Here is a 24,614-nt window from a genome sequence, read left to right as displayed (position 1 = left end):
CCTGACTCAGTTTTCAGTGGAAGTGAATGAGAGCATGTGTGACAGCAGAACTTAAACTGTGAGGAGCAGTGATGCATGAAAGTGTGCAAAACACACTGTAGGAGGAAACCACCCACCTCTCCCAATGAAACAGAAAACACAGAGGTCATGTGAGGAGAGGCTCATTCAACCTTTCCATTATATTTGTCTCATTAACAGGGCCCATATTAGTTGGTCGCCAGATACTGGTTGGTTCATTTTGCTCATTCTGACAAACCAAATCTATATTTAAATGTAAATACATGAACATCAATTAAAAGGAAGGTATATTAAACTGATGTAATATTATCTGTTTTCTATGTGCTGAAAGATGTTCAGTTCTACACAACTCATGATAGCATAAATCTATGAAAACCCAACAGGTTTGAGCTGATTTCTTTACAGGTACCTGTGCTGACTGTACAGATCGGAGAGACGGTATCGCCTTGTTTTATAGACGTTGATAATTGTGTGTCAGAATCAGAGCTAGGTTAGCTGTCAGTCCGGTAAAATATTTAAAATATATATTTTTTAAGATTTTTTTTATCATCGCATAATAAAAACTTTTTTTCAAAAATGTTTTTTTCTGGGATGATAATATGGAATATATAGCAAATATTCAAATTACAGCATGGGTCAGTGAACACACCTGCACCTGGAGAGTCTGAATGGGAAATTATACCCCTCTGTTTATATGAAAACAAATAGTGCCCTCTTCTGTCATAAAAAGAGAATACACATAAAATTAAATCCACCAAATTGATACAAAAAGCAAACTGGACATCGGAGCGACTCTGAAAGAGACACAAAATTACAGGAGTGGCTTAAAAAAAATATGCCCTGCCTCTTTCTAGTGATCTATATTCAAAATAATAATAATTGCTATAATGATCTTTGTCGAGAGTTTGTGTTTCTTTGCAATTTTGCATCTACATACATTATTTTACAGTATTTTGCATTGCTTAACATGACAATTTCCTTTTGGTGTTTTTTTTTCCACACCTCATATTTGTTTGTAGTGTTTTGTAGTCATTTTTTCCTGTTTTATACCTCTTTTTATTGCATCCTTTTATGGTCATTTTTCACCTCCGAGTAGCCAAAAACTGTCACTTTGTTTGAAGTGGGACAGTCACTTAACATAACAGTTTTATCCGTGCATCTCATTAATTGAGATCCAAATCTCTGAGGCCAAACTTTAATTATAATTTACATCATGTCTAAAATTTATTCAGTGCCAGAAATTATTCTTTTCAATCTCACATATTTCTAACTGGAGCAGGTGTTCTGGTTAAAAAAACACATAATGATGTATATTACTGTGTCCTAAGGATTTGTGTCAACTTGTGGAGTAAATACATCAACAAGTTTCAGTGTTTGCAGTGATTTTCTAAAGTTTCTGGAAATTGAAACAGTCTCATCTGTTACTCCAGCCACCTAAAACAAATTTCATAATACTATGTGTCTAAGGGTTATCATTATATTGTGATTTTTGAGTGCAGATTGCATAGTTCAGGAAACCAAAGATGAATTTTTAAAAAAGAATCTGGAAAAAAAAACAGAAATCCTCTTTTGTTGTGTTCATTTTACCAATAAAACAATCATATGCATAGTAAGAGCTGTTCAAAATACCGAACATTACACAAAATACAAAATATACAAAAGAAACCTGCTACACCTCCAACTACCACCAGAGGGCTGAAACGTAGAACTTCAGAACATTTTTCTTCCAATTAAAAAAAAATGAAAACGTTTCATTCACAAAAAAAGACTACAAGCAAAAGACCTGAATATTCCTAGAATTAATCTATGCAGGAAGATCAAGATTCACTCATCTTTCATCGTTACTGGGTGTCAGGCTTCTCTATTCCTTGCAACACTTTCACTTTTCCCTTGCTGTCTAAATTAACTCTGTATTCATCACTCTGCTCCAGTCATTTTCTTGTCCCCCTTCTGCAAACCAGTCAGCCTCTGTGTGATGATCTTTAAATCGCACTGCTTTTCTGTCATTCAGCCTTTGAGACTCTCATTGTTACTTCCTGCCTCTTCCCCATCCCTACCTCATTCTGGCCAGATCGAGCTCCTCACCCTTATCTCCACCTGCTTCATCTCCACCACCAGCATCTAGACTCCAGGGGTCCTGTTCTACTTCCTGTTCTACATAGCACTATGGGGCGTAATTGCTAAATAGCTGTATTTCAATAAATCATGTTCAGTTCCTTCAAAATGATGTCTCCTTATTGAGGTGCATGTGATAATAAAGCACAGTGAGATAAATTTTACTAGTGATGTCTCAGTTTTACCTTAGTTAGCCATGAGTGTGACAACCATTATGCCAAGCAGAAGGACCCTAAGCAGTATAAACTGATATCTCAATATAAAGACACAGAAGCTGTAGTCAAAGGCAAGATTTCTGATATCAGTATTTTTTTTGGTTTCCATCTGTATTATGACATCTACTCACAAATCACATGATTTGAGCAAGCCTTTACCCTCTAATGGCAAAAATATCCTATTTGATACACAGGTTTTTTAGGGTTTTCGAGATCGCTACGTCATCAGAGTGATCCCCCCCCCCCAAAAAAAAAAAAACTAAACAAATTGCACAATATATCTTCAAGCAATGACCAAATGTAACAACACTTGTTGGAAAATACATATTTATTTACTTATTTTGTCAGAAGATTCAATAACCACTCCATTTTCAAAAATAAATAAGCAAATTAGAATTTTCTGGCAATTGTTTCGTGGTTCAGGCTTTACAGGGTTAACTTTATCATTTTATACCAGAATTCCTCAGAAGTTAGTTCTGCAGACTTCCAGGATCCTGAAATTATCTCATCTAAATGAAAGGAATGATACATGTTAAAATAATCACTGAAATGCCATCTGCTGTGAAAAGTGCATATTTTCATGATCATATCTCCTTGTACCAGCTAGAACACAATGTGGCAGATTTCTTTCCTGCCATTAAAAGAATGTATAGTGTCATTGGACCATATTTACTAATAGTTGTTTAAACACAAATAATGCGTATATGAATGTTCCATCTGCCAATCTGTGATTTATCAATATTTTCATACCTGAATTTGTTTGTACTTCAGTTCATTAGTGGTCTTGGTAGTGCCCATTTTGAGTCCCTATATCTTTCTGAAACATTCACTAATGTTCACTGGTTTTTATATGATACATTGAATTCTATTAAATGTAAATGTATTGTCATGCACTGTAGCTTCATGACTCTAAGATTATAAGCATTAGAATTAATGACTGAACTTTTATTTTAGGGGTAAAAGTATCAATGGGAAGGTGGTCAATTTTTACCATTTTAATGTTGCAAAAATAATCTTATGAACATTAACTGTTATTAACACACATTTGATCTTATGACTTAATACACTTGAGGAAAAAAATATTAGATTTTAAAAAAAAGAAGACTGGAAATATGGCAAATGTCATATTAGAAAAAATATTGACATTTTGGATAATTCTATTAACTGGCAAAAGGATGAGGCACATGATCAATAGTGGGTCATGACCTTTTAAGTGACAACTCCCACTAGGTTGTAAATACCTGGGGCTCTCCACCATTTGGTTTTAGAACTGAAGAAGCTTCTTTGATGAGAGGAAACTCATCTTCAACAAACTTACAGAAGTCCAGTGACTTTCTTTCCAAGCTCCCAAGACATGAAATTGCACTGATTTTTTTTTTAATTTCAGGATCATTCTGTGAATTAAACCTTTGTGAAGCACGGAGATTTCAAGATCCTAGCAACAGCCTTGCTTTATAGTTATACAACCAATTCAGTTTGTGGTATAATTATCTCTGACACGTATACTGTGATTTCCCTGGGCTGTATTTCAGGTCATGAAAGGTGACCAATTTTATTCACTTCATCAGTCATCTTTAACGGCTTGGCTGATTAGTTTCTAATTTCAGGTAAAGTCTTAAAAAAACATATAGTTTGCAAGGTTTAATTTAGCTACGTTAACACATTTTAACTTTCCTAATACAATCCCAGTCATTCACCACAATGCATCACCCCAAATACACCAAAAACAACTTGTTTCACAACTGTTTATTTATTCAAAACTCAAAAGATGAGTGTTCTGTAAATGTTTATATGGTCGATGAATGCGAGTTCCAGAGTAGATAACAGCCAGTTTGCAAAGTAAAAATAACTAGGGAAGGACAAGGAGAGTTCCTTGTTTGATGACCAGTCAACTGGTCTTAGATCTCTAAATAATGACTTTCTCTGAGACACCTCTAAAACCCTGGGCAACCCTTTACAGCAAATTTAAAGTATAAACACAGCATGATTAGCAGTAGAACATGTGAAAATGTCTCTGTTTTTAATTCAGAGTCAGGCTTTTTCATATTGTAGAGTTAAACCTTTAGATCTGCTACACTCGATAACCAAGTTGCCAGAATCCAGGTGCCTTTCCACCTTTACATTTTACACCTAAATAGACTGCGGTATGTCAGCCTAAAAAGATACAATGGCAATTAACCAGGATCGTGCGACATCCAAGAAAATCTGCACACAAAATACACATACAAAATATCACTCATTCACAGTCAATGTGTAACATTCTCATGCTCAGATATGTTGCTGATCAATAATGAATAATTGCAGAGCACTTATCATAAGTCTTGAGTCATTACACCAAAGAATTTCCTTCAGCATTTCTACATGCCATGGACCCACCGTCACAGAAACCAAAAGCTTGACTGAAGCACAAACCGATATGAGTAACACACATGGCCTCAGCTTTCAGTTCACGTACAGTAGGTCTGCACCAATTTTGCTACAGAAAGTTAAATGAAATATAAATAATAAATAATAAAGTGTTAATAAAAAGTCAGTTTTGTTACAGTTTTAGTAGCTCAAGGAGTGTCCTGATTGCACATGGGAGCAGTGTTGTCCTGTGCTCTAACAGTAGTATTAACAACGCACCAAAGGCAAATAAGTTACTCCATAAAGAGCAAAGACATTGTTCCTTCGGTAATCAAAATGTCGGTAATATTTACAGACTTAAACTCAACTGTTCGCCATAACAACCTCCATGCCAGCCAGCTCTCGGCTCTATTTTCTGCATTACTCATGCTGAAATAACTGGGGATGTGTCATACATTACTGTTATTGTTACTGTGTAAATGGAGGCAGGGAGGAGCAGCAAATATTGATACGGAGATGTTGTGAAGAGTGTGTAGATGGCCAGAGGATGGAGGGGGAGGTTACCAACAGATATGCACATGAGAAAGAAAGGAAAACACAGACAGAAAGCTGGGATGATGGTGAGTATTTACAGAAAGCGTGCAAACAGGAGAAAAAAAATGAGGGGAAAAAGAAGAGGGGAAGAAAGATGGAGATGTTTGAGGGTAGGGACACGATGGGTTCAGTATTCGTCCTGGTCCAGGTGAGCTTGCTCATCGAGGTCTTCATCATCTGGAGGTGCAAAGCCTTCCTAAGATACAGAAAAAAATATATATATATATATTATCATATCACCATATTAGAGCACTTTGCTCTTGCACTGCAGGCTTACTTGTTGTTCCTAGAGTATTTAAAGTAGAATGGAAGGTGAGCCTTCAGTTTTCAGGCCCCTCTTCTATGGAAGCAGCTTCTAGTTTGGATTCGGGAGACACACACTATTGCAACTTTTAAGATTAGGCTTAAAACTTTCCTTTCTATAATTAGGGCTGGATCAGGTGACCCTGAATCCTCCCTTAGTTATGCTGCAATAGGCGTAGGCTGCTGGGGGATTCCCATGACCCTGTATTGTGTTCTCCACACCTGTTACATTTTTGCACTGATCATCACCTGCATTCATGTATATATCAATCTGCTTAGCACTTTTTCTTTTTATTTAAGTGTTTGTCTTATCGTATGTCTCACACAAAGTACCTAATTTCCTAATGTTGTAAATCTGTTCAACATTTGGCAATAAAACCCTTTCTGATTCTGATTCTGATTCTAATTCTAAATTGGTCATGGGGGATCATATGATTGTTGGGTTTTTCTCTGTATGTATTTAAAAAAGTGCCTTGAGACAGCTGATGTTGTGATTTGCGTTGAATAAATTGAATTGTATTGTATTGAATTGAATTGAATTGAATTGAATTGAATTGAATTGAATTGAATTGAATTGAAAGCAAGAAGGGCAGAAAACCTGATAATATTTTATCAGGTCTTCTGCTCTCCTTGCTTTTCACTGTCAACAGTGGAGAGAGTATGGCAATCTGTTATATATCTGTTATAATGGCTAGATACCTCTGTTGCGTAGAGAATGTTAATTATCCTGCTGAGAATGGGGTTGTTTTCACTCTCGTGCTCCTGGCAGATCAACTCGATATCCCGTAGTTTGCTGAAGTAGAAGTCTCTTTCCTTCTCAAGGCCATCTACAGTCAACTTCAACTCCATCAACTTAGAAAAACAGAAAAAGGTGCTTAAGCTGGTAGTCAAAAACTAGTCTGGAGGATGAAATCAGAACAAAAGAGCCACACGGCCTTCTGTCCTTCCCGTTCAACTCTACCTGTTGATTTAGCTCCATGATTTCAGCATCACTGCCCCCATTTCTTGACAAAGTCGGATTCTTCCTCAAGGCTGGAGTGTTATGTTGGACCCGCTGCGGTGTTGGCATGTTTTTGGGAACTGTTGGGGATGTCCTCTGTGGTCCTGGAGTGGTTAGAGATGGTGGGAGTGGTTCAGCATTTCATTTAAGACAGATTTATTGCACTTATTTTGGCTTGTTAGCAGTTGTGGCGATGGATATAGCACATTATAGAGCGCTGATGCAATCATCTTGTAGAAGAATTTTATGCCTTTGACATGTAAAAGGTTTCAAATTGTTTTACAACTAAACTGATAGAAATGACACATATTTAGAGTGCTGAGGTTAAATAGCCAAATTATCGATTCATTTATATAAATGACCAAAGGTTGTTTTAATTTGACTCAAGATCTTAAAAACGAAAAGACCTGTTGCCTACTAAACCTCTATAAGTGCTTAAGCAAAGGTGTTTCAGATAAACTCAAAGACAAAACATGCGAACACATTATCCACAGGCTGTATATAAAAGATGGAAGCGGCTTCCAGGTCTTAAAAGTAACGCTAATCAAGTAGTGCAAAACTTATTTTTATTTATCATTGTTTTTTGTTTTTACTGGCCAAGATGGGGTGGCTTTCCTGGTTGCAAATAGTTTTTGGGACTGTGCACAAGTCAGTGAAAAAATGCCCTTAATTCTCACAATGTATTGGTTGCTTTGATACATTACAAATGATATTCATGTTATAAATTATGGGCCTAATAATGGTAAAATAATTGCTATTCTTCAGGGTGCAACAGGCTAAGGAGCTGGCTGTTCAGTTTTTCTACTACGCACATTTTTAAGCCTGTTTTCCAAGTTGCTCAAACTGTTCATTATTAGCACCTGGCTAACCAAGATGGCTAACTAGTGCAAAAACCGGACGCTCATGTTCAAATAAGGTAAATGCCAGACTTGAGGCTTCGAAACAGCAGCCCACAATGCAATGAGTGACATCCATCTTTTATATACAGTCTATGGTATTTTCAGTTTTAAAAATAAGTGCAATCATTCTTCCCATTTATAACACACTGCTTGCTAGTGACAAAGTCACAAAGCAGGCTTATGACATACTACAGCTTAAATTAGATTGTTTGCCATGCTCTTCAAGCAAAAAGCTTTTACAGAGACAGGGCGAGGCTGTTCAGGCTGACACCACTCTCGTTAGTAGAAAGGGAAGAATTTGTTGTTATCAAACCAGCTTTAATAGAGACAAAGCTGCAACAGTGTTGCATCAGTCGCTCGATGCAGGACACTGGGGAGATAACTATATTTGCTGTTTCTGCAGGTGTTTGGGCATTATTGATCATGATCGATCAGAACAAATGTGGATTTTCTGCCAAACTAACGCTGCATCCCACTAGGCACTGTGACGATTACTAGAATATTACCAATGACTCACTTGTACCTAAAGTGTCATGGTTTTGCGAATGCTGGGCAGTGAGATGGATCAAAGAAGTCATTCTGTGAATCGTGCTGCTCACACCACTTGCTTGCAGGGAGCGCTTTTGAGCCATCCAAAGCTCAGCAAGACCGTGCAGCAAAGGCAAAATGTTTGGCTTTACCTTGGTTTCTCTTTGGTTTGTGGATAAAGTGATCACCTGGATTGGGGGGAGGGGCCACGTCCTGCCCCTGTCTGGCTAGTAAAGGGTCATACTCCTTGCCGTCATAGTTGGCGTCGAAGAACTTCTTGAACCACTGCACAAATTCAAAGTTGTCCTGGAATTTCCCTTTTACAAGCTTTTCTACAGGAATTATCTGGACAATGAAAACAGGAAATAGTTGAAAAGCTCCACTTGATACACACACGTATATCAGTATGAAAGGTAAAACAATTAATTATCTCGGGTATCATGAATGAAATAAATAATAAAACCATAATAAAGTGATTCTGACTTTGTCGACACTCATCCGTTTAAAAGCTGCCTGAAGAACTTTGAAGTTGTGTATAAATTCATGCTCCAGCTTGGCTTGAAATTTGACCTTCTTCAGAAGAATGCACCCCGGAAACAACATGTCCATGAACTGGCAATACGCCGCTCCTTGAAAACATAAAGACACAACAAATCGATCTCGTTATTTCGGTCAAGAGTTGCCCCAAAATTACCTCAGCAGCTTATTTCAGGGGGAAAAAATAACCTCAGGCCTCACCTGAACAGAGCTGTTCAATCTTGGTGTAAGTGAGATGCAAAGAGTCGTTGACCCACGCCAGCATGTCATGTCGGCTGAGGTTGTCAATGGACACAGATGTTGCGTACACATTCACTGCCATCCCTGAGTCGAAAAGAGAGAAACAACCACTCAGCTACATTTTCCTGTTAGCAAGACTTGAAAACCTTAAATGGAAGTTGAAGGAAGAATATTGGTCAATGATTAATCTCTCTGATTGGTCAGTGCAAGGTATGAGTATAAAAATGTAGGGATTGTTTTTATAGTATAATCTAGGCAAAGTAACCATTCTGCATGCTCCTTAACCAAGCTACCAACTACTGTACATAACATTTACCAAGCTTCTTATATTGGATTTGAAAGACTGAAACAGGACTTATTTAGGCCTTAAATAATGATTATTATTGCAATTAATTACTTGCTAAAAACAATGTGCCTATTTCTCATGCAAACACTGCAAAACATATAAACCTACTATACATGATTATTATGCCATTATCTACTACACCACTATGGCTTTTTATCACTAACAATTAACAATCATTATTAATTAGTTTTTAAACTGTGGCTTTCTTCCATGTGTTCCTTTTCCCTCTGCTCTTTTATCTTTCCCCTCACCCCCAACCAGCTACAACTGCTCCTCCCTAATCCTAGTCCTGCCAGAGGCTTCTTCCTGTTAAAAGGGAGTTTTTCCTTCCCACTGTCACCAGCACTTGCTCATAGAGTGTCAACTGATTGTTGGAGTTTTCTCTCTAATATTATAAGGTCTTTAACTTACAGTATCAAAGCACCCGAGGGTTGCTGTGATTTGGCGCTATATAAACAATGTTTATCTCGGTTAAACATAAAGAGATAGCAACACATTCAAGAAGCTGGAATTAGGAAATGTTAAACTGACTTCTGACTTCATTAACTTGTGAATCTACATCACTGCACTACTTTCACTGAATCCATTTTTTTTTTTTTTTTTTACTGTACTGACCTGGATTTCTTCGTTGGGCCATGTTAATATTAAACCCTATAATCTATACAGGCAGATTCCAAAACTGCACTGCAGTTTCTTCAATTTTTAGGAATTATTTTTTCACCCCCTGTCTGACTGTAAATCCTGGGGCTGGGCCACAGTCTGTTGCAGCTGTAAAGCCCACTGAGAATGGGGATATCAAGCTTTTAGGGAGGAAATTTGACTTTCAGACATAAACTGAGTCCCTAAGAAGCATCTTTATTCTCAGTTCTAATCTAAAAATGTGTTTCAAGCATAATCCTCCCTGATTATACAGAGAAAAAAAAAATCCGGAGTATTTGTCAGCAGCTTTACACATCTGGCATCTCCAGCCTTCTCTGTGCTCACTTTGCTTGCCTGTTAATGCGGTGTCATGTCCAAATGATCTTGTAACACCTCAGACCTTTCCTGCACCAATATGCATATTAACACGGGCAACGTGGCGACTTTAAAATGATGCTTTTTAAGGTCACACGCCGCTCTGTCTGCACCTGACAGCCAAAGACTAATGAAACCACGTCTGTCAGTTTTTAGTTTGATGCTGAATCGTGCTGTGATTTCTGATGATAACACTTCTATTGTGAATGCACCTTCAGCAACGCATTCTCCCACGGGCCATTGGCTATACTGAAATTGCATGGCTGTAGCGTCTAACCCCACGAGCAACTACTAGCCAGGATGAGGAAAAAATCACAATGTTTCAGCTACATGAGCAGCAAAGGACCACGCAGTGGGCGTACATTTATTAAATAAGGGCACGAAGGGAAGTCTATCTATTCTCCAAAAATCTATCGGGCCTTGGAAAAAGCTCCCATAATGACTGCAGCAAAAAATAAATAAATAAAATCCTGAGCGCAAACCGCTGAAGTCAAGCAAGAGCAAATGGGCGGGGGTCTGACATTTCAACCCGAGCTGAGAACAATAAATGTGCTCGTTTGCTGGGTGCTTTTGGTTAAAAAAGCCGCAACGCTGGGTGTTGCTCTCATAGCGGCCCCCTCTACAGGCCTCCCCGAATACCTCAGGACTGTCAGCGCACGGGAAATATCCTCGCTGCATGGGAATAAAGCACAGCTCCCCGTTAAACCCCTTTACGCGCAGAAAAAGGAGAGATTTAAGAGACGGGGTGGGTCGGCAGGGCGTAAATGCGGCGATACTCACTGTATTCAGGAGCGTCTGTGGTGTTATCACGCTGGCAGTATTCCTTATGTCAATGCCCGTTGCTGTCGTCGTTGTCAGACCCTGCGCGGTGCAGTGCTTGGTAACGGGCCGCCCTGTCTGGGGCTGCAACAATTCAGCCTCTACTGCGCGTGCGCCCGACTCCATGCTGTTAAAGGTTCATTATAAATAGGACTTTGGCCTGTTCCAGCTAAGAGACACATGATGTGTCTGGTTGGATCTTAGGACTGCGAGTGACTAAGGTTTTTGTGGGGTCAGGCTTCACATGTTGCTGTTTTATCTGCTGCTGGATAAGATATGTGAACGAAGGACAAAGTGGAGTGATCATTTTTTACAAAAGAACTGTTTTAGAATTTCTATGGGTTGATTTAATGTGCAAACCGCTGTTAATACTGCTGGGTCCAGTATTTTAGTTGTGATCTGTATCTATTATATCTACAGTATAAATTTAATTTAGTTTGACAGTTTCCAATCAAGTGGTCAGACCCTTTTTGAAAAAGAAGAAAAAGCACTCTTATATTTTTTGTCTAATTATATATGCCATCTGTTTTCAGTTATTTACATTTGTCCTATTAAGTGAAAATTGTTATTGGTGAAATGTGACGAAGGAGCCTAACAAGCCAAAAGAGTTACTAGCAATGGCAAATGTCTGCGAAATATAGAGAAGTATGAAAAATGTAATGTAAAAGCATAAAACTGGATAAAATTGTAATTTTCCTGTGAAAGAATGTGCAGTATATCGAGTATAGCCAGGAATCAGACACAGGATTTGATTTCATTGTTGTTTATTTGCACTCACATCATGTGATAGAGAGCTCCAAGGGGCGAAAAAAGGAGATAAAAGGATTCAATGTGACGACACATTGTTCAGCACCAGTGTACGTTAGGTGGGGAAAAGACACAGCATAATGCACTGGAGCAAAATGTGAACTCTGTCCAAAAAGAAACAGTGATGGAGGAGTTTTACTAGAACATGCATGAAGATCTTGTGAACATAACTGATTCTAAAATGAGCTAAATCCTGAATGCATGATCAAAATACAAAAAAAGAGAGAGAATCGGTTGCCGAGACAAATATTCACAAGTAGTAACTACAAAATGAACAGTAAAAATACAGTATTAGAGAACTTGAAAAAGTATCAGTGCTTTTCTGTAGTTGCTAAACAAACATACAAACTTTCAGTGTCATAAGAAGGCATTTGATCCTCTGAAGATTTCAACTTTATGAACACTAAAGTGGATCCCTTCACCGCTTCTATACAGAGCTTAACAAATTTTATCAGACCACCTGTCATAAAAAGAAGAAAACACAAATATTTTATAAATCTGTCAAAAACTTACTAAAAACTAAAATTATATTGTTTGTTAGGCAAGTAAAATATACTTTTTTATACCCAAATTTTGAGCAGGCACAAATTTGGGTCAGAAATTATTCAAGCACAACATTCAACCACTAAAATAAATGTTTCTACTGAGGAATGTAAGTAAATAGCTGTAATTTGGCATCTGAATCAAAAAATGATCATGTGTTTAACTATTTCATCTCTTTTTTTGTAAAAGTACATTTGAAAGTTCAGGAGTTAATTTGGGGCACCGGTGGTAACTCACACTGTGTGGTGGTCTAATAGGTTTGTTGAGCACTGTATGTGCTTCACAGTGATGTGCTACATTAGACGTGTCAGTCAGATGACCGATAACACCCTGACCACAGTGAACCAAAGTTGTTAAGTTGTTAAAAGTGCACCAGTGGTACAGGATGATGTGTTCTCAGGTGAGAAAAAGGCCATTTGGGTGAGACTGTTTGCTCTCTGTGGAAATAAATATGATCAGAAAAGATGCTAACATGTTTAGTATCAGTGCTTGTTAAAGTTCTTCTAACTATGCTAACATGCACAGTACTCACAGCATAGCTTCATTCACATTTGGTGGAGGTGGAACAGAAGTCTATTCTGCTATAAGGCTGTTGAACCTGATGAACCAGTGAGCAAAGACTTCATGTTCTTATTTGTGTAATCATTCCAACATAGTAGCATCAAAAGAACATAACAAATAATGCAATATAAAAAAATGATAACAAAAAACAGTAAGCTTGAATTATGATATTCCTCATCATTTGATCAGTAGCAACTCTTCCTTTCACAACTGACATTTTTTAATGTCACGTCGACATCCTTGTAGGAATTTGTCACATTTCATTCATCGTGGCTCTGAGTAAAAAGACATTTTGTGACACTTGTGACATGAAATCATGTAAAAAGGCATCTAAATAGTACATGATACAAGTGCAAAATCGTATTTTACAGTGAGGTAACACAATCGCATCATAAAAACCTTGACTCACCTTCATATTTCTAAAACTGTTAATAAGACTCAACATTTTCCCCTACCAGAATCCAATAACCAAAGTAACTCAACTGCAACTCAATTTATATCTGCTGCTTATATTTGGTTAACATTTCACTGGAATTTGGTAGCAATAACCACTTAGCAAACATTTTTCCCTGGCCGTATTGCAGTATAATTACAGCCACGTCATACAATTTTACAATTCTAAATAACAGCACTGAGTTCAAAATGAAAACATGACTCCGTTACTCCACACATGTTCTAAAGTAAAACAAGTCTTCTTGCTTGGCCATACATTTTCCTCAAATATCATTCTTCTGCTTTACGTAGCAGCATTCTGACTGGTTACCAGATCCCGCTGGATCTTCCACCAGGAGGAGCAAGGATCCTCGCTGAGGATCTCTTTGGAATGTTGTCATCGATTTGAGCACCTGGAGCAACCGGGGACAAGATCACGTTGGATTAGGCAACGAAAAACAAACAACTGCTATTGCCTTGAAGAACTTACTTGAAGCTCAGTCATACTTTGCAGTAGTACAGTAAAGGCTTCTCTAAAGAGCTTATGTTAAGTTCCGGGAGATTTAGGAAATGGAGCATAACTAAAAGGATGGAAGTGTTTGTTTGCTTTCCATTTAATCAAAGCATTTATGGTTTTGATAAAACTATTGGTAAGTAATTTGATGTAAGGTACAAATACAAGGATTCCTTCAGCATAAATGTTCACTATAACTACACTCCAATTATTATCTTCCCAGGTGAAGTGACTTCCCAGGCATAAAGCAACACGTGTTGCACAGTTAGAATCATTATTGGAGTTTTAACCTTTTCAGACGTGTTCTTCAGCATGCACCCTGGAAGCAGGTGAGATTCTGTCAGAAACCTTTACTCTCTTTCTACTGAGACTTTTTGCTGCCTGTCATTCGTCATTTCTACCTCAGCAGCTTGCCAGTAAGTACTGCTCTGATTATGCAGGCCTAAACAAACAAGTTTGATCCCAAACATGGGACAACTATAGTCTTCAGCTGACTTAAAGTGCTGTTATTCAAAGTTACTTTGACTATAGCGCCCTCATCAGGCCAGTCATTAGACATTTTATAAAACCAGCAGCAGCGCCACCAAATCACAAGCTACCAGTGTCCCGTAGCTTCCATTAACATGGAAATTCCTCCTTTTGTGTATCTATAACATAATTATAAAATTCACAATGCCATGTGTATGAATCAGCTGGTCCTCACCAGACAGGCTGAAGCTGGACTCATGGAGGTCCCTCATGCCCCCATGCCGGGTGCAGGGGCGTGTTGGAGTGTCCAGATCTGAAGAGCCGGTGTCTCTTTTTCCAGAATTTGCCACGGCAACAACTTCACCTGTGTAGGGTTCCCGCTCCACAGCTTTCACCGCCTGGCACTGGCAGAAACATATAGCAATAAGTATTCCTTAAAAACAATACTTTCAACAAACTATGCTGCAGGCTTCCTGTAAAAATGTAGAGAACATAAGTTGAAGTAGCACATATTTATTGACATTCTAAATTAATCTCATTACAGTCTTCAAATCCTCTAATCTTGTCTGAATCTAACAAAGTTCACACACCCTGGTCCAAGAATTCTTATCAATTATTGAGATTTTTTTTTTTTTTTTTTTTTTAAGGAAAAAATATGAAGATGATAGGATCAGCAAACTCTCCTTGCTGTCCCCTAGCAGGGGCTTTATGTTCCACCAGGGGGCACTGAAAGCAATGCATGTTTTAGCAACTGAGTATATTTCTCAACCCCACTGCAAAATTTCTTAGATGCTAACTACACCTCCAGAATCAAGATTAATCAGTGGGAAACACTGAGCTTTGTAGTGGAAGCTCCAACAATCTCTAACATTTTCCCTCTCACAGAACATCCCAATTGATTAAGAGCTATTTGGCCAACTCTGGTTAAATATACAAATTCGTTTTTGATTTTCTAGCTTTCCATCTTTTGTAGTTCCACTATGGAGGATGAGACATGAAATCACAATAAACTACAATTATACATATAACTAAGGAGAAATATAGTGTGAAAAATACATGTTTCTAAATTATGATATAATTAACTTAAATTAGTGCAGCTCTGGTTTATTTTTAACCAACCTTCAACCTTTTCTATGATATTTGCCTTTTTAGTACTGCTTTGTCAATTATCCTATTTTTTTTTTTTATATAACAAATGGGAAGTTCAATCATTACAGTAGGGAGTGCGGCACCGGTGATAGAGAAAAATACATGAAACAACTGTGCCGTATCATCCTATTATAAAATTTAAGTTTATAAACCAATGCTTTGTAAGTGTATTTCAGGTCAGGCTGATACCTTTTCTCTCTGAACCATCTTCTTGTAGAGATAATCCGGGAAAGTCCTCAGTGGGCAAAACTTTCCGGAGCCCTCGGCGCACGTGAACATGCCATTTTCGTAGACCAGACGTCCACGGCTGATGGTGACAATCGGAACACCGTGGCAGCGCAGACCTTCATACGGGTTAATATCACCTCCCTGCACCTGGTTTTCAACAGAAATGACCCTGTAGGCAGAGATTGAAAGACAGAAGTGACCCAGTTTAGCAAAGCAAACGCTGGATCAGCCTTACAGCTTTGATATAAAAGCTGCACTGAGACAAGCTGGTCGATAAATGGATGGATTGAGTTTCATACTTGGATCCCTCTGGGTCCCAGACCACCACATCAGCATCTGCTCCTGGGATGATCCTGCCTTTTCTCGGGTAGAGGTTGTAGATCTTGGCTGCATTTGAGCTTGTGACTGCTACAAAGCGATTCTCATCCATTTTACCTCCAATCTGAAAATGAGAACACGCACACACATTTGAATCCATTTCTAATACTAGGGATAAACACAAAACACAAACTGCTACTAAATCATTTGACCCAGTAAAAGGAGACCAAGATGTTTTTGTGTCTCTTCTGCCCGTTCTGTCTGTTTGTTAAAAGCTCACATTCATAACCACCAAAACAGATGTCCTATTTGTGAAAGTTCTCTGACAGCCACACAGGAACAAAAGAGCCACACATACCACCCCTTTCTCCCAGATGACGCTCATACGGTCCTGAATGCCAGGAAGCCCATGAGGGATCTTTGTGAAATCATCCTTGCCCATGGCCTTCTGTTTGACGGTGAATGGACGATGGTCAGACCCCACAACATTTAGAGTGTCGCTGAAGCAGGACAAAGGAAGTCATATTTATTATTAATTATTTAATCAGTGGAAGAAACAAGAAACATTCATATTAAATTAAACTTAACGACAGATGTTATAGTATTTTTTTTCTCACTTTCCAAGCAGGCTCATTAGAAAATTTGGAGTATTGGGGTCCAGGCGGAGAGGAGGCACAGTCACATGGGCAGCTGCATGAGACCAGTCCTGATGATAGTACTGCATACCGTTCAGGACAGTGTGGGCAGTTGTTGTTTCTCCATGGACCACCTTACCTGTGGTCAGACATTTCAATAAGGACATATATTAGCTAGAATAATAGTGCAAGGAGCTTAAAAGACAAGCAAACACTGATTTTCAGTTGACTTTAGGATCATCAAAGCAGACATTTAAGTAACAGTAGATCAAATCTCATCAAAGAAATACATTCCCTTAATGCACATCACTTGCTTCAAAGATAGTAACACTAAATATAAAAGATAAAGAGCCTCACCTTGCATCTTGGCTGTAGCCACTACATCTCCAGCAGACATACTGGAGACATTCACAAGATAAACTGGGCAGTGGGCCTAACAGAAAACAAAAAGGTTATATAGTTAGGTCCACAAGTGCTTGTACAGACTTTTTAATACAAAAGCAGCATTAACTGTTGAAGAAGTACAGTTATTTTTATTCATAGATCCTTATTTTCAAAGTCTCAAAAGTACAGTAATTGGACAAACTACGTGGATGAAAATAATTTCTACATACTTTTCGCTTACATCGTTCTAGTACAAGTTAATTTAGAGTTTTATCTGCTAAATCTGTGTTTTTTAGAGCTATACAGGCTCTTTGAGATGTTTTATGGCAAAGTCTAATCTGAACTTCCTGTTCCTGGGTGTAAGCAGTGGTTTGCACCCTGTTTTAAAGCTTCGGTGTATTTATATTCATAAAGGCGTCTCTTGATTGCAGACTTTGGCAACGATACGCCTACCTCCTCCAGAGTGTTGTTGACTTGGCTAGATGTTTTGAAGGGTTGTTGTTTTTTTAACCAAGAAAAGAACAGTGCAATCATCCACTTTAGCTGTCTTTTGTGGTGTTTCAGGCTTTTAGGTGTTCCTGAGCTGGCCCGCGCATTCATTATTTCCAAGAAAGTGTCAGATTGTTGATTTGACCACTTCCAGAGTTTTGCTGTCTCGCTGATTCAATTCAAATTCAATTCAATTAAATTCATTTCAGTTTTATTTACCAAATGATAATAACTGTAGTCTTAAGGTGTTTTAGATTATAGGGTAAAATCCCTACTTAAACTGTTTGTCAGTCAGCCATCCAGTTAGATTTCAGCCTCTGAAAATGGGGCACTGTGTATGAAAATGGTTGCTAAACAACTAATGTAATAGTTTTGTTAGAGCCCTTAAATTAAAGCCTAAAGTCTGCCCTTTAATTTAATCACATCCTGATTGTTGGTTTAAAATCAACTGTGGTTGTGCACAAAGACAATTTTGTCCAACAAAAACAGCTCTGTGCAGATTAATCATTGGAGTTAAATTGCAGTGTTAGCAGTGCTAAGATTGGTGATTAAAATGTTTTATGTTTAACATCCCTAGAGTTTATAATGACCTTATTTTGATTTCTATACTGCATTTTTTCTGACATCCTACTCACCCTGTTGGCGATGGTAATCGCCCTGTGGGTTGCTTCTGCTTCCAACTGCAAGGAAATCACAGTAAATCAAAGCAAGGAATTTATTCAATCATAGAAAAAATATCTCATATCCTTGACCAGAGTTTGGATATCATTAAGAGTTATAATTATAAATGTTTATACCTCTTCAGGCCTGCTGATTTCAATACCTTCTGGGCCACTAATGCCAAGATCCAATGCCTCCTTGGCACCCTGACAAAAAAAGTAATAATGTTTTTTTTTTAAATATATAGAAAATGTAATTAAATAACTTTAACAATATTTTCATTTGCGTACACACACTGTAATTCCCAGTAAATCCCTTACCTCTGACACAAGTTCCCCATTCTCAGCGTGGACCCTCGCTATGGCTCCAATGTCCTTACAGTGCTGCAGGACCTGGAAGAGTTCACTGTCCCGCAGCATGAACATGTCCTTATACGCCATGAACATCTGAAAGGAGTTCACTCCTTTGTCTCTTACCAGCTTCTCCATCTCAGCTCGAACCTGTACAAGGGGAACAATGACACAAGCTCAAATGTGGCCTCAATCTCCAAAATATCCTTATCCAGAAAAAAAAGGTTAAACTGAAGTAGTTAATTTGAGTGTTTAATGCCGTTATTTGAGTTACAGTATTTATTCTTGTAAGTAGGTGGGATCAAAGTGGATTTCTTATTTTTACAAAAAAAGTTTGGTATTTTTGAAATAAATAGTTTGTTCCAGTATTGTTTTTAACAACTATGAAGTCATAAAGCAAATATGGGTCATTTCTTACTTGTTAATTTAAGTCAGTTATGAAATCCAGCCTGATTTAAGGAGAATGCAAAAATAGTTATTTTAAAGAGGATCTGTTATGCTTTTCCTTATTATTGTCAAATATAATACAACGGATATAATAAATAATGACACAGTGTAATGTGTAATATATTGTAGATTACAGTTACCTCATTTTAATGCCTGCTAAGGACCTGATTTTGTTTTTATGGGGTTTGTTTTGTTTTTTTGTGTTGATGTGTAAAACCTTAGAATTGGCAAATGATGCTCTTTCTTTTTACCTTGACTGTCCTGTAGTGGTGGAGGCTCATATTAAACATGGCTAAAGATTCAAAGAATGAGGTTAGCATTATCATCTCAGGCACACAGCTAGCTATGAGCACAACAGCCCCACCCACTGGTTGTAAAGGGGCAACCAGATCAAAAGAAGTCGTCTTAAAGGGTGGGGTAAGGGAGCGAAAACAGCTCGTTTCTGACAAAAGATGAACTCAGATGTTCATGAGCAAGCAAAATATGAATAAGGATTAATCTGAGCTGTAAATTCAAAGCTATCATAGCAGAACACTAGATTTAAAATAAGAAGCTGGAAATTAGCATAACAGGTCCTCTTTAAAAATAACAAGTCTCTTGCATTTATTTGTACTTTGACATATTAGCAGCTAAAGATCATCAAGTTCATTATTACAAAGTTAGTCAAATTTAACAAGGATTTTAAAACATATTCCAGGTATTTCGAATAGATTCTGGTACTTTGTGAGAAAGGAAATGTGAAAAGTGCTGCTAACTGTTCCTAATATTGCATTTGGGGGGGGGGCTTAGAAACCCATTGCAATACTTTATACACACTGGTCATTTATAATAATTTAAGTCACAAAGTTGAGTTTTTACTTTAGAAGAAGTGTTCGTGGAGGCGAAACGTATTACAATGACATAGAGCGACAGTGTTCCAGTACCTTGGGTCCCCACCAAGTAACTCCAATGTGCAGAGCGTAATCACAGCAGGCCTTGGAGTCGGCTGAGTTGCGGCACTTTTCGTAGGCTTCCAGCAAAGATTCGTTCCTCTCAGGGAGAACATGTCCGATCACCATGGTGGTGCCACCAGCCAAAGCAGCCTGGAAAAACAACAAAAGTAGCTCTGAAGTCACTTATAATGTCTAATTTAATTCTGTCAAATAAGTTGCAAAAAACATGTGGTGTATTTCCTGCTCTGACATTTTTTCATTTGCTATAATAGTTGATTTTTTTTCACTGAGATGTTTCAGTTTAAAAGCTGTTATTCAGTTTGTTTAGAATCGTCAGCTGCAATTTAAGACTTAAATAATTTGAGACTATATGACACGAACTTAAATTAAATCCTTAAACTTAATCATTTGCTTCTTTAAAAATGATTAAATAGCACAAAATGGATTGATTTATGAAGCAATCCATTTTGTGCTATTTTGTGCTAGAATTTATGAACTACTAAAACAACTTTAATCTACTAATCAGCACAGCCCCGAGTCCAAGCATAAAAGTGATAGCTTCAATTACCATTAATGCTAATGGTTATCTTTACATTCTTGCTGATGGAAATATAAATCCTTCAGCAGTTAAAGCATAAAAGTGATAGCTTCAATTACCATTAATGCTAATGGTTATCTTTACATTCTTGCTGATGGAAATATAAATCCTTCAGCAGTTAAAGCACAGGATTGAGTGCTCCTTACAGTGTAATCATGTTTTTTTAAAACCTACAAACTATATCATTTCTTTACAGCATCAGCACTTCTTACTTTTTAACCTCCTACGAGCAGATTTAGATGTTTCAGACACAAGTTAAGGAAAATCTTAATAACCCAAACAAGTGTTTTGTGCTTCATGCTTCACTGAGCATCTGTCAGCTGACCCTAGAGACTCGAGCGGCGTGCACGGAGTACGGGTGTTAGGGGGGCGTGGGTCTGGGAACCATTGTCTCCAAGCACAATAGCGTGAGTGAAAAGGCTTTGCGGCAATCTTTGCAGCAGCACCCCGGTATCCATGGAAACAGATACTGATCTGCATTTTTCTCTGGACTTATACTGGAGCAGGCAGGGAGGGGCCAGGAGAGAGACAGAGAAGAGGAATGACTGGCGGAGATGGAAAGCAGCAAAGAATTGTGTCTGTCACCAGCATCTACCGGCCTGTTCGCTCCCAGCATCCGTCACCTCTTAGAAAGCTGAAAGTACTACAGGGTGATGAGTCATCACAGTGCCCTGAAGCAGAGTGGGGTATCCCGGTTATATCAGCCTCCAACATTCACCCTTGCCAAGAGCAAAATTGCCAAAACACCTTTGTCTAATTTTGGAGAAATAAACTCTGGATGCAACCCAGTGACATTTATTTTTATAAATGCTTCTTATATCCTTAGTAACAGCTATTGTTAATGTTAGTACCGCTGGTTTGTCTGCTTTTTCTGCTTGCAGCTAGATCTTAAAATTAAATGCTTCGTTACTATTTTATGTGCCAGTTTTTGACGTAATTTCTGTGCTCTGCTTATTTGCAAAGTAATAGATATATTACTTCTGGCTCTCTTAAGGGAAGGAGGAGTGACCTATAAATTTGTGTCTGAGGTCTGACTTCTTAGTTCTAACTTTGACAGCAAAAGTATTCCTGCCTAAAATAACCTAAATATTTGATCTCCAAATATTAAGAACAGAATAATGATGCATTACTGACAGTGTGACTAAAATTAACATCAGTAAAAAACCTTTTTTTCAATAATTCAATGGTCTCTGAATCTTAATCTTTCCTGTTGTGACAAAGGTGATAAAACATGAAGTTTGCTCTTTTGCTTCTCTAAATTTGGGACAATATGAAAAGACTGTTACCTTGGTACCGCTGTAGAAGTCATCTACTGTGGTGGCATTCATGAAGCTCTCCTCCAGGTGGACACTAGTGTCGATGCCCCCAGGAAGCACCAGTTTCCCTGAGGCATCAATCACTTTAGCCCCACCTGGGATCATCAGCTCTTTCCCCACCTGCTGGACGATGCCGTTCTCGATGTAAACATCAGCCTCCTGGGTACAGTCATCATTCACCACTTTGCCACCCTTTATAAGGATCCGCACCATCGCTGAGCTGGAAGACATGGCTATTGATCTGCGAGGAAGAGGGAAACATACAGCTGAATACTTTTTGCTTTTTGTAGATACTAAAGGGTGGCAATCTGATTCAAAGCAACCACAGTGTACATCAAAACAGAAGAAAAGTTATAACCACCTGACAAAGGAATCTGCAGTATTTCTATGAAAAAAATCTGTTTACAGTACCTCATTTTTACAGTAGAATAAGATGACAGAGGAGAGAGAAGGATCAGTAATGCTGCTCTGGGACCAGTCTGTCACACTGTGACTGACATCAGCTACAAGGCTGAGTAGGCTGTGTCAGTCACTGCCTGAGACCTGACAGCTCAGTGTGCAGAGGCGTCATAATAAATAGAAAGAAGCTGCGTCCAGTTAAGGGTCACAATAGGGCAAGCAAGGGTCAATGGGACTATTATTTTTGAAAGGACCGAAGGAGCATAACACTGCTTACACTCACTGTATTGTTATATTACAAGAATCTAACCCTAACCCTAAACCTAACCCTAAGAAAACATGTAAAAATATGTTTAGCTTAAACTGAGAATGGTTTTGATTGCCTCTACTCCATTTCCTAAACTGATGGTTGGTACGTACACATTTTCCACTTACATTATCTAAAATCATGTTATCATCTGAAATAGTCACCTCTAGATTTTAACTGCTCACAGGTGTGAATGCTGTGATAAAAATACACACACATGTGAATTGGATGGTGTAGCAAGCCCTCATATTTTAACAGCTAACTCCAGTTTTACATGTTTAAATCAGGTTATTTTTGGACCAATCCACAGTTTTATTCCAGGCAGTATGAAAACTTCCAAAGGTTTTAGGCATTTCTCATGTAAAATTAAATTAATTTATAGTAAGTAACAAATTATTACTCCAAAGACAATTTTATTGAGTAAGGCTGTCCGAGGCCTCTTGGTCCTAAAGGCCCCTCTACTCTTATCTGCTCTGTCCTAAACACGTTTTAACTCATAAAAGTCATAAATAAACACACACAATATTTTCTTTAAATCAGCTGTTGGGTAGCACAGATATAATTACTGTCAGTAATTAACGGCTCATCTGTGACAAAGAAGCAGTCTCTAAGACCTACACCCTCCCTTCCCTCCACACCACTGTATTAATGGTGTGATGTAGTGTGTGAGTGTGTTTCCATCCTTGCGTGCTTGCGTACATGTGTGCATGCAGGATGCGTGCGTATGAGGGTGCGGCAACTTTACTGCAAGGCATGGACTCCTTACACATCCACATCTGATAGCTGATAATGTGATGGATATCCCATTATTACATGTACATCTATTAATACTCACAGGTGCTTTTTTTTACCCTCCTAAAGCCTGAGGGGACAGCTACAGGCATAATAAAGTCATTACTATATCAGGAGGCCTATAGCTCAGTTACCAGTACGGAAGTTGTCGGCGGTTAGTTATTATTAAACATAGGAGCTTGAGTTGCATGAAATCACTGCACGATAAATAAGGATACACTAAACCTTTAATATAAAATAAAGGTAATTACAAACTTATAACGCAAGGCTTCTTTCGTGGCTACATTGCTCAAATGCTCTTTATTTGATATTTTTCTTGTTCGTCCATAAAATAAATGTAATAAATCCCTCGTAAAAACCAAACGTGCTTTTAAATTGGCGCCAGCCACAATGATTATTCCAATAAATATGGCAATTTTGCTGATTAGCTGTGAACACAGTGAAATGATGACACTTCCACTTGTGCGACTTGACACAAAGAAACCGGTCTCCATCCGGCATGATCGGCTTCACAGCGTTCATTACCGACCTAGAAAAGCGTCCTCTTAACTCTCAGTCCGCCCTCCTCTCCTCTTCCACAATGAGCACCAGTCTGCTATCTAAGTGGCCTCACATTATCATCACACTGCCCTCATGCACGGTGAACGGATGCAGCTGCACTTGTAGGGTGTGTATAGATCACGGGGAGGATGGTATAAACACCAGGTAGGGACCAGACGTGTAGCCAAGGGGCATGGAAACAAAGTCTCCGTGCTCCAGGAGAGGATTTGCACCCCAGACACAGTCACTGCAGCATAGCAGACCTAATAATTCTGACGACGTGGACCACATACCTCCTCTATGGGCCTGCTGCTGCTCCACTCGGATCACTGGATACTTTCTCAACACAATTCAACACAATCCGTGGATGGCACTTCCCAAGGAGATATACACACACACACCAGATGGATACCTTCCTGGCCGGTCCGGGACCATCAGGGGCAGCATCATCACCGTGAAGTCAGCAATGACATGCAAGCAAGACTTCTTATTGTGACTTTCAAAATAAAACAGTTGTTGAGCCCAATGCAACTTCTAGTAAAGTAATGCGAATATAGAGTAGATTTTCATCATGATTTGTATATAATTGATCAGCTGCTACCTAACATCAAGCTCAAGAAAGAAAGAAAGAAAGAAAGAAAGAAAGAAAGAAAGAAAGAAAGAAAGGGAGTTTTCTACAACTTATTGATGTTAAAAATGTGTTAGAATATATTTTAGAGCAGCTCATGTTTTATAGCTTTATATCAAATGTTATCAAATAAATAAAAAAAA

The 24,614-nt window shown here is 38.3% G+C and overlaps 2 protein-coding genes across 2 annotated transcripts; both read right to left on the bottom strand.

The window, feature by feature from the left end:
• Window positions 1-4,085: 4,085 nt before the first annotated feature.
• mapre3a (microtubule-associated protein, RP/EB family, member 3a) lies at window positions 4,086-11,085 on the bottom strand. Its single transcript, XM_080870574.1, has 7 exons — window positions 10,936-11,085; window positions 8,757-8,879; window positions 8,502-8,647; window positions 8,207-8,363; window positions 6,553-6,695; window positions 6,291-6,443; window positions 4,086-5,484 (listed from the first exon to the last, which is right to left on the bottom strand). Exons 2-7 carry the CDS (start codon window positions 8,875-8,877, stop codon window positions 5,416-5,418), a joined length of 789 nt encoding a protein of 262 aa, XP_080726700.1. The 5' UTR covers window positions 8,878-8,879; window positions 10,936-11,085; the 3' UTR covers window positions 4,086-5,415.
• Window positions 11,086-11,721: 636 nt separating this feature from the next.
• dpysl5a (dihydropyrimidinase like 5a) lies at window positions 11,722-24,296 on the bottom strand. The gene is made up of 13 exons (XM_080870227.1): window positions 24,137-24,296; window positions 21,776-22,046; window positions 19,883-20,041; window positions 18,483-18,662; window positions 18,300-18,368; window positions 18,138-18,182; window positions 16,987-17,062; window positions 16,612-16,768; window positions 16,353-16,494; window positions 15,976-16,118; window positions 15,638-15,845; window positions 14,535-14,703; window positions 11,722-13,730 (listed from the first exon to the last, which is right to left on the bottom strand). Exons 2-13 carry the CDS (start codon window positions 22,034-22,036, stop codon window positions 13,645-13,647), a joined length of 1,695 nt encoding a protein of 564 aa, XP_080726353.1. The 5' UTR covers window positions 22,037-22,046; window positions 24,137-24,296; the 3' UTR covers window positions 11,722-13,644.
• Window positions 24,297-24,614: the final 318 nt, after the last annotated feature.

This window comes from Rhamphochromis sp. 'chilingali' (genome assembly GCF_963969265.1).
Source record: "Rhamphochromis sp. 'chilingali' genome assembly, chromosome: 21".
In the NCBI taxonomy this organism is placed as follows: Eukaryota; Metazoa; Chordata; class Actinopteri; order Cichliformes; family Cichlidae; genus Rhamphochromis; species Rhamphochromis sp. 'chilingali'.
The sequence above is the reverse complement of the archived record's forward strand: the minus strand, read 5'-3'. Positions and strand labels throughout refer to the sequence as shown.

What these genes read in the sequence shown, in the direction of transcription:
- dpysl5a (XM_080870227.1), bottom strand. Translation starts at nt 22,036, where the DNA reads ATGTCTTCCAGCTCAGCGATGGTGCGGATCCTTATAAAGGGTGGCAAA. An exon ending in ACTTCTACAGCGGTACCAAG is followed by an intron (nt 20,042 to 21,775) that starts GTAACAGTCTTT and finishes TTGTTTTTCCAG; the next exon opens with GCTGCTTTGGCTGGTGGCAC. An exon ending in GGCTACAGCCAAGATGCAAG is followed by an intron (nt 16,769 to 16,986) that starts GTGAGGCTCTTT and finishes GTCTGACCACAG; the next exon opens with GTAAGGTGGTCCATGGAGAA.
- mapre3a (XM_080870574.1), bottom strand. Translation starts at nt 8,877, where the DNA reads ATGGCAGTGAATGTGTACGCAACATCTGTGTCCATTGACAACCTCAGC. An exon ending in AACGGATGAGTGTCGACAAA is followed by an intron (nt 8,364 to 8,501) that starts GTCAGAATCACT and finishes TTCATTGTCCAG; the next exon opens with ATAATTCCTGTAGAAAAGCT. An exon ending in TCATGGAGCTAAATCAACAG is followed by an intron (nt 6,444 to 6,552) that starts GTAGAGTTGAAC and finishes TGTTTTTCTAAG; the next exon opens with TTGATGGAGTTGAAGTTGAC.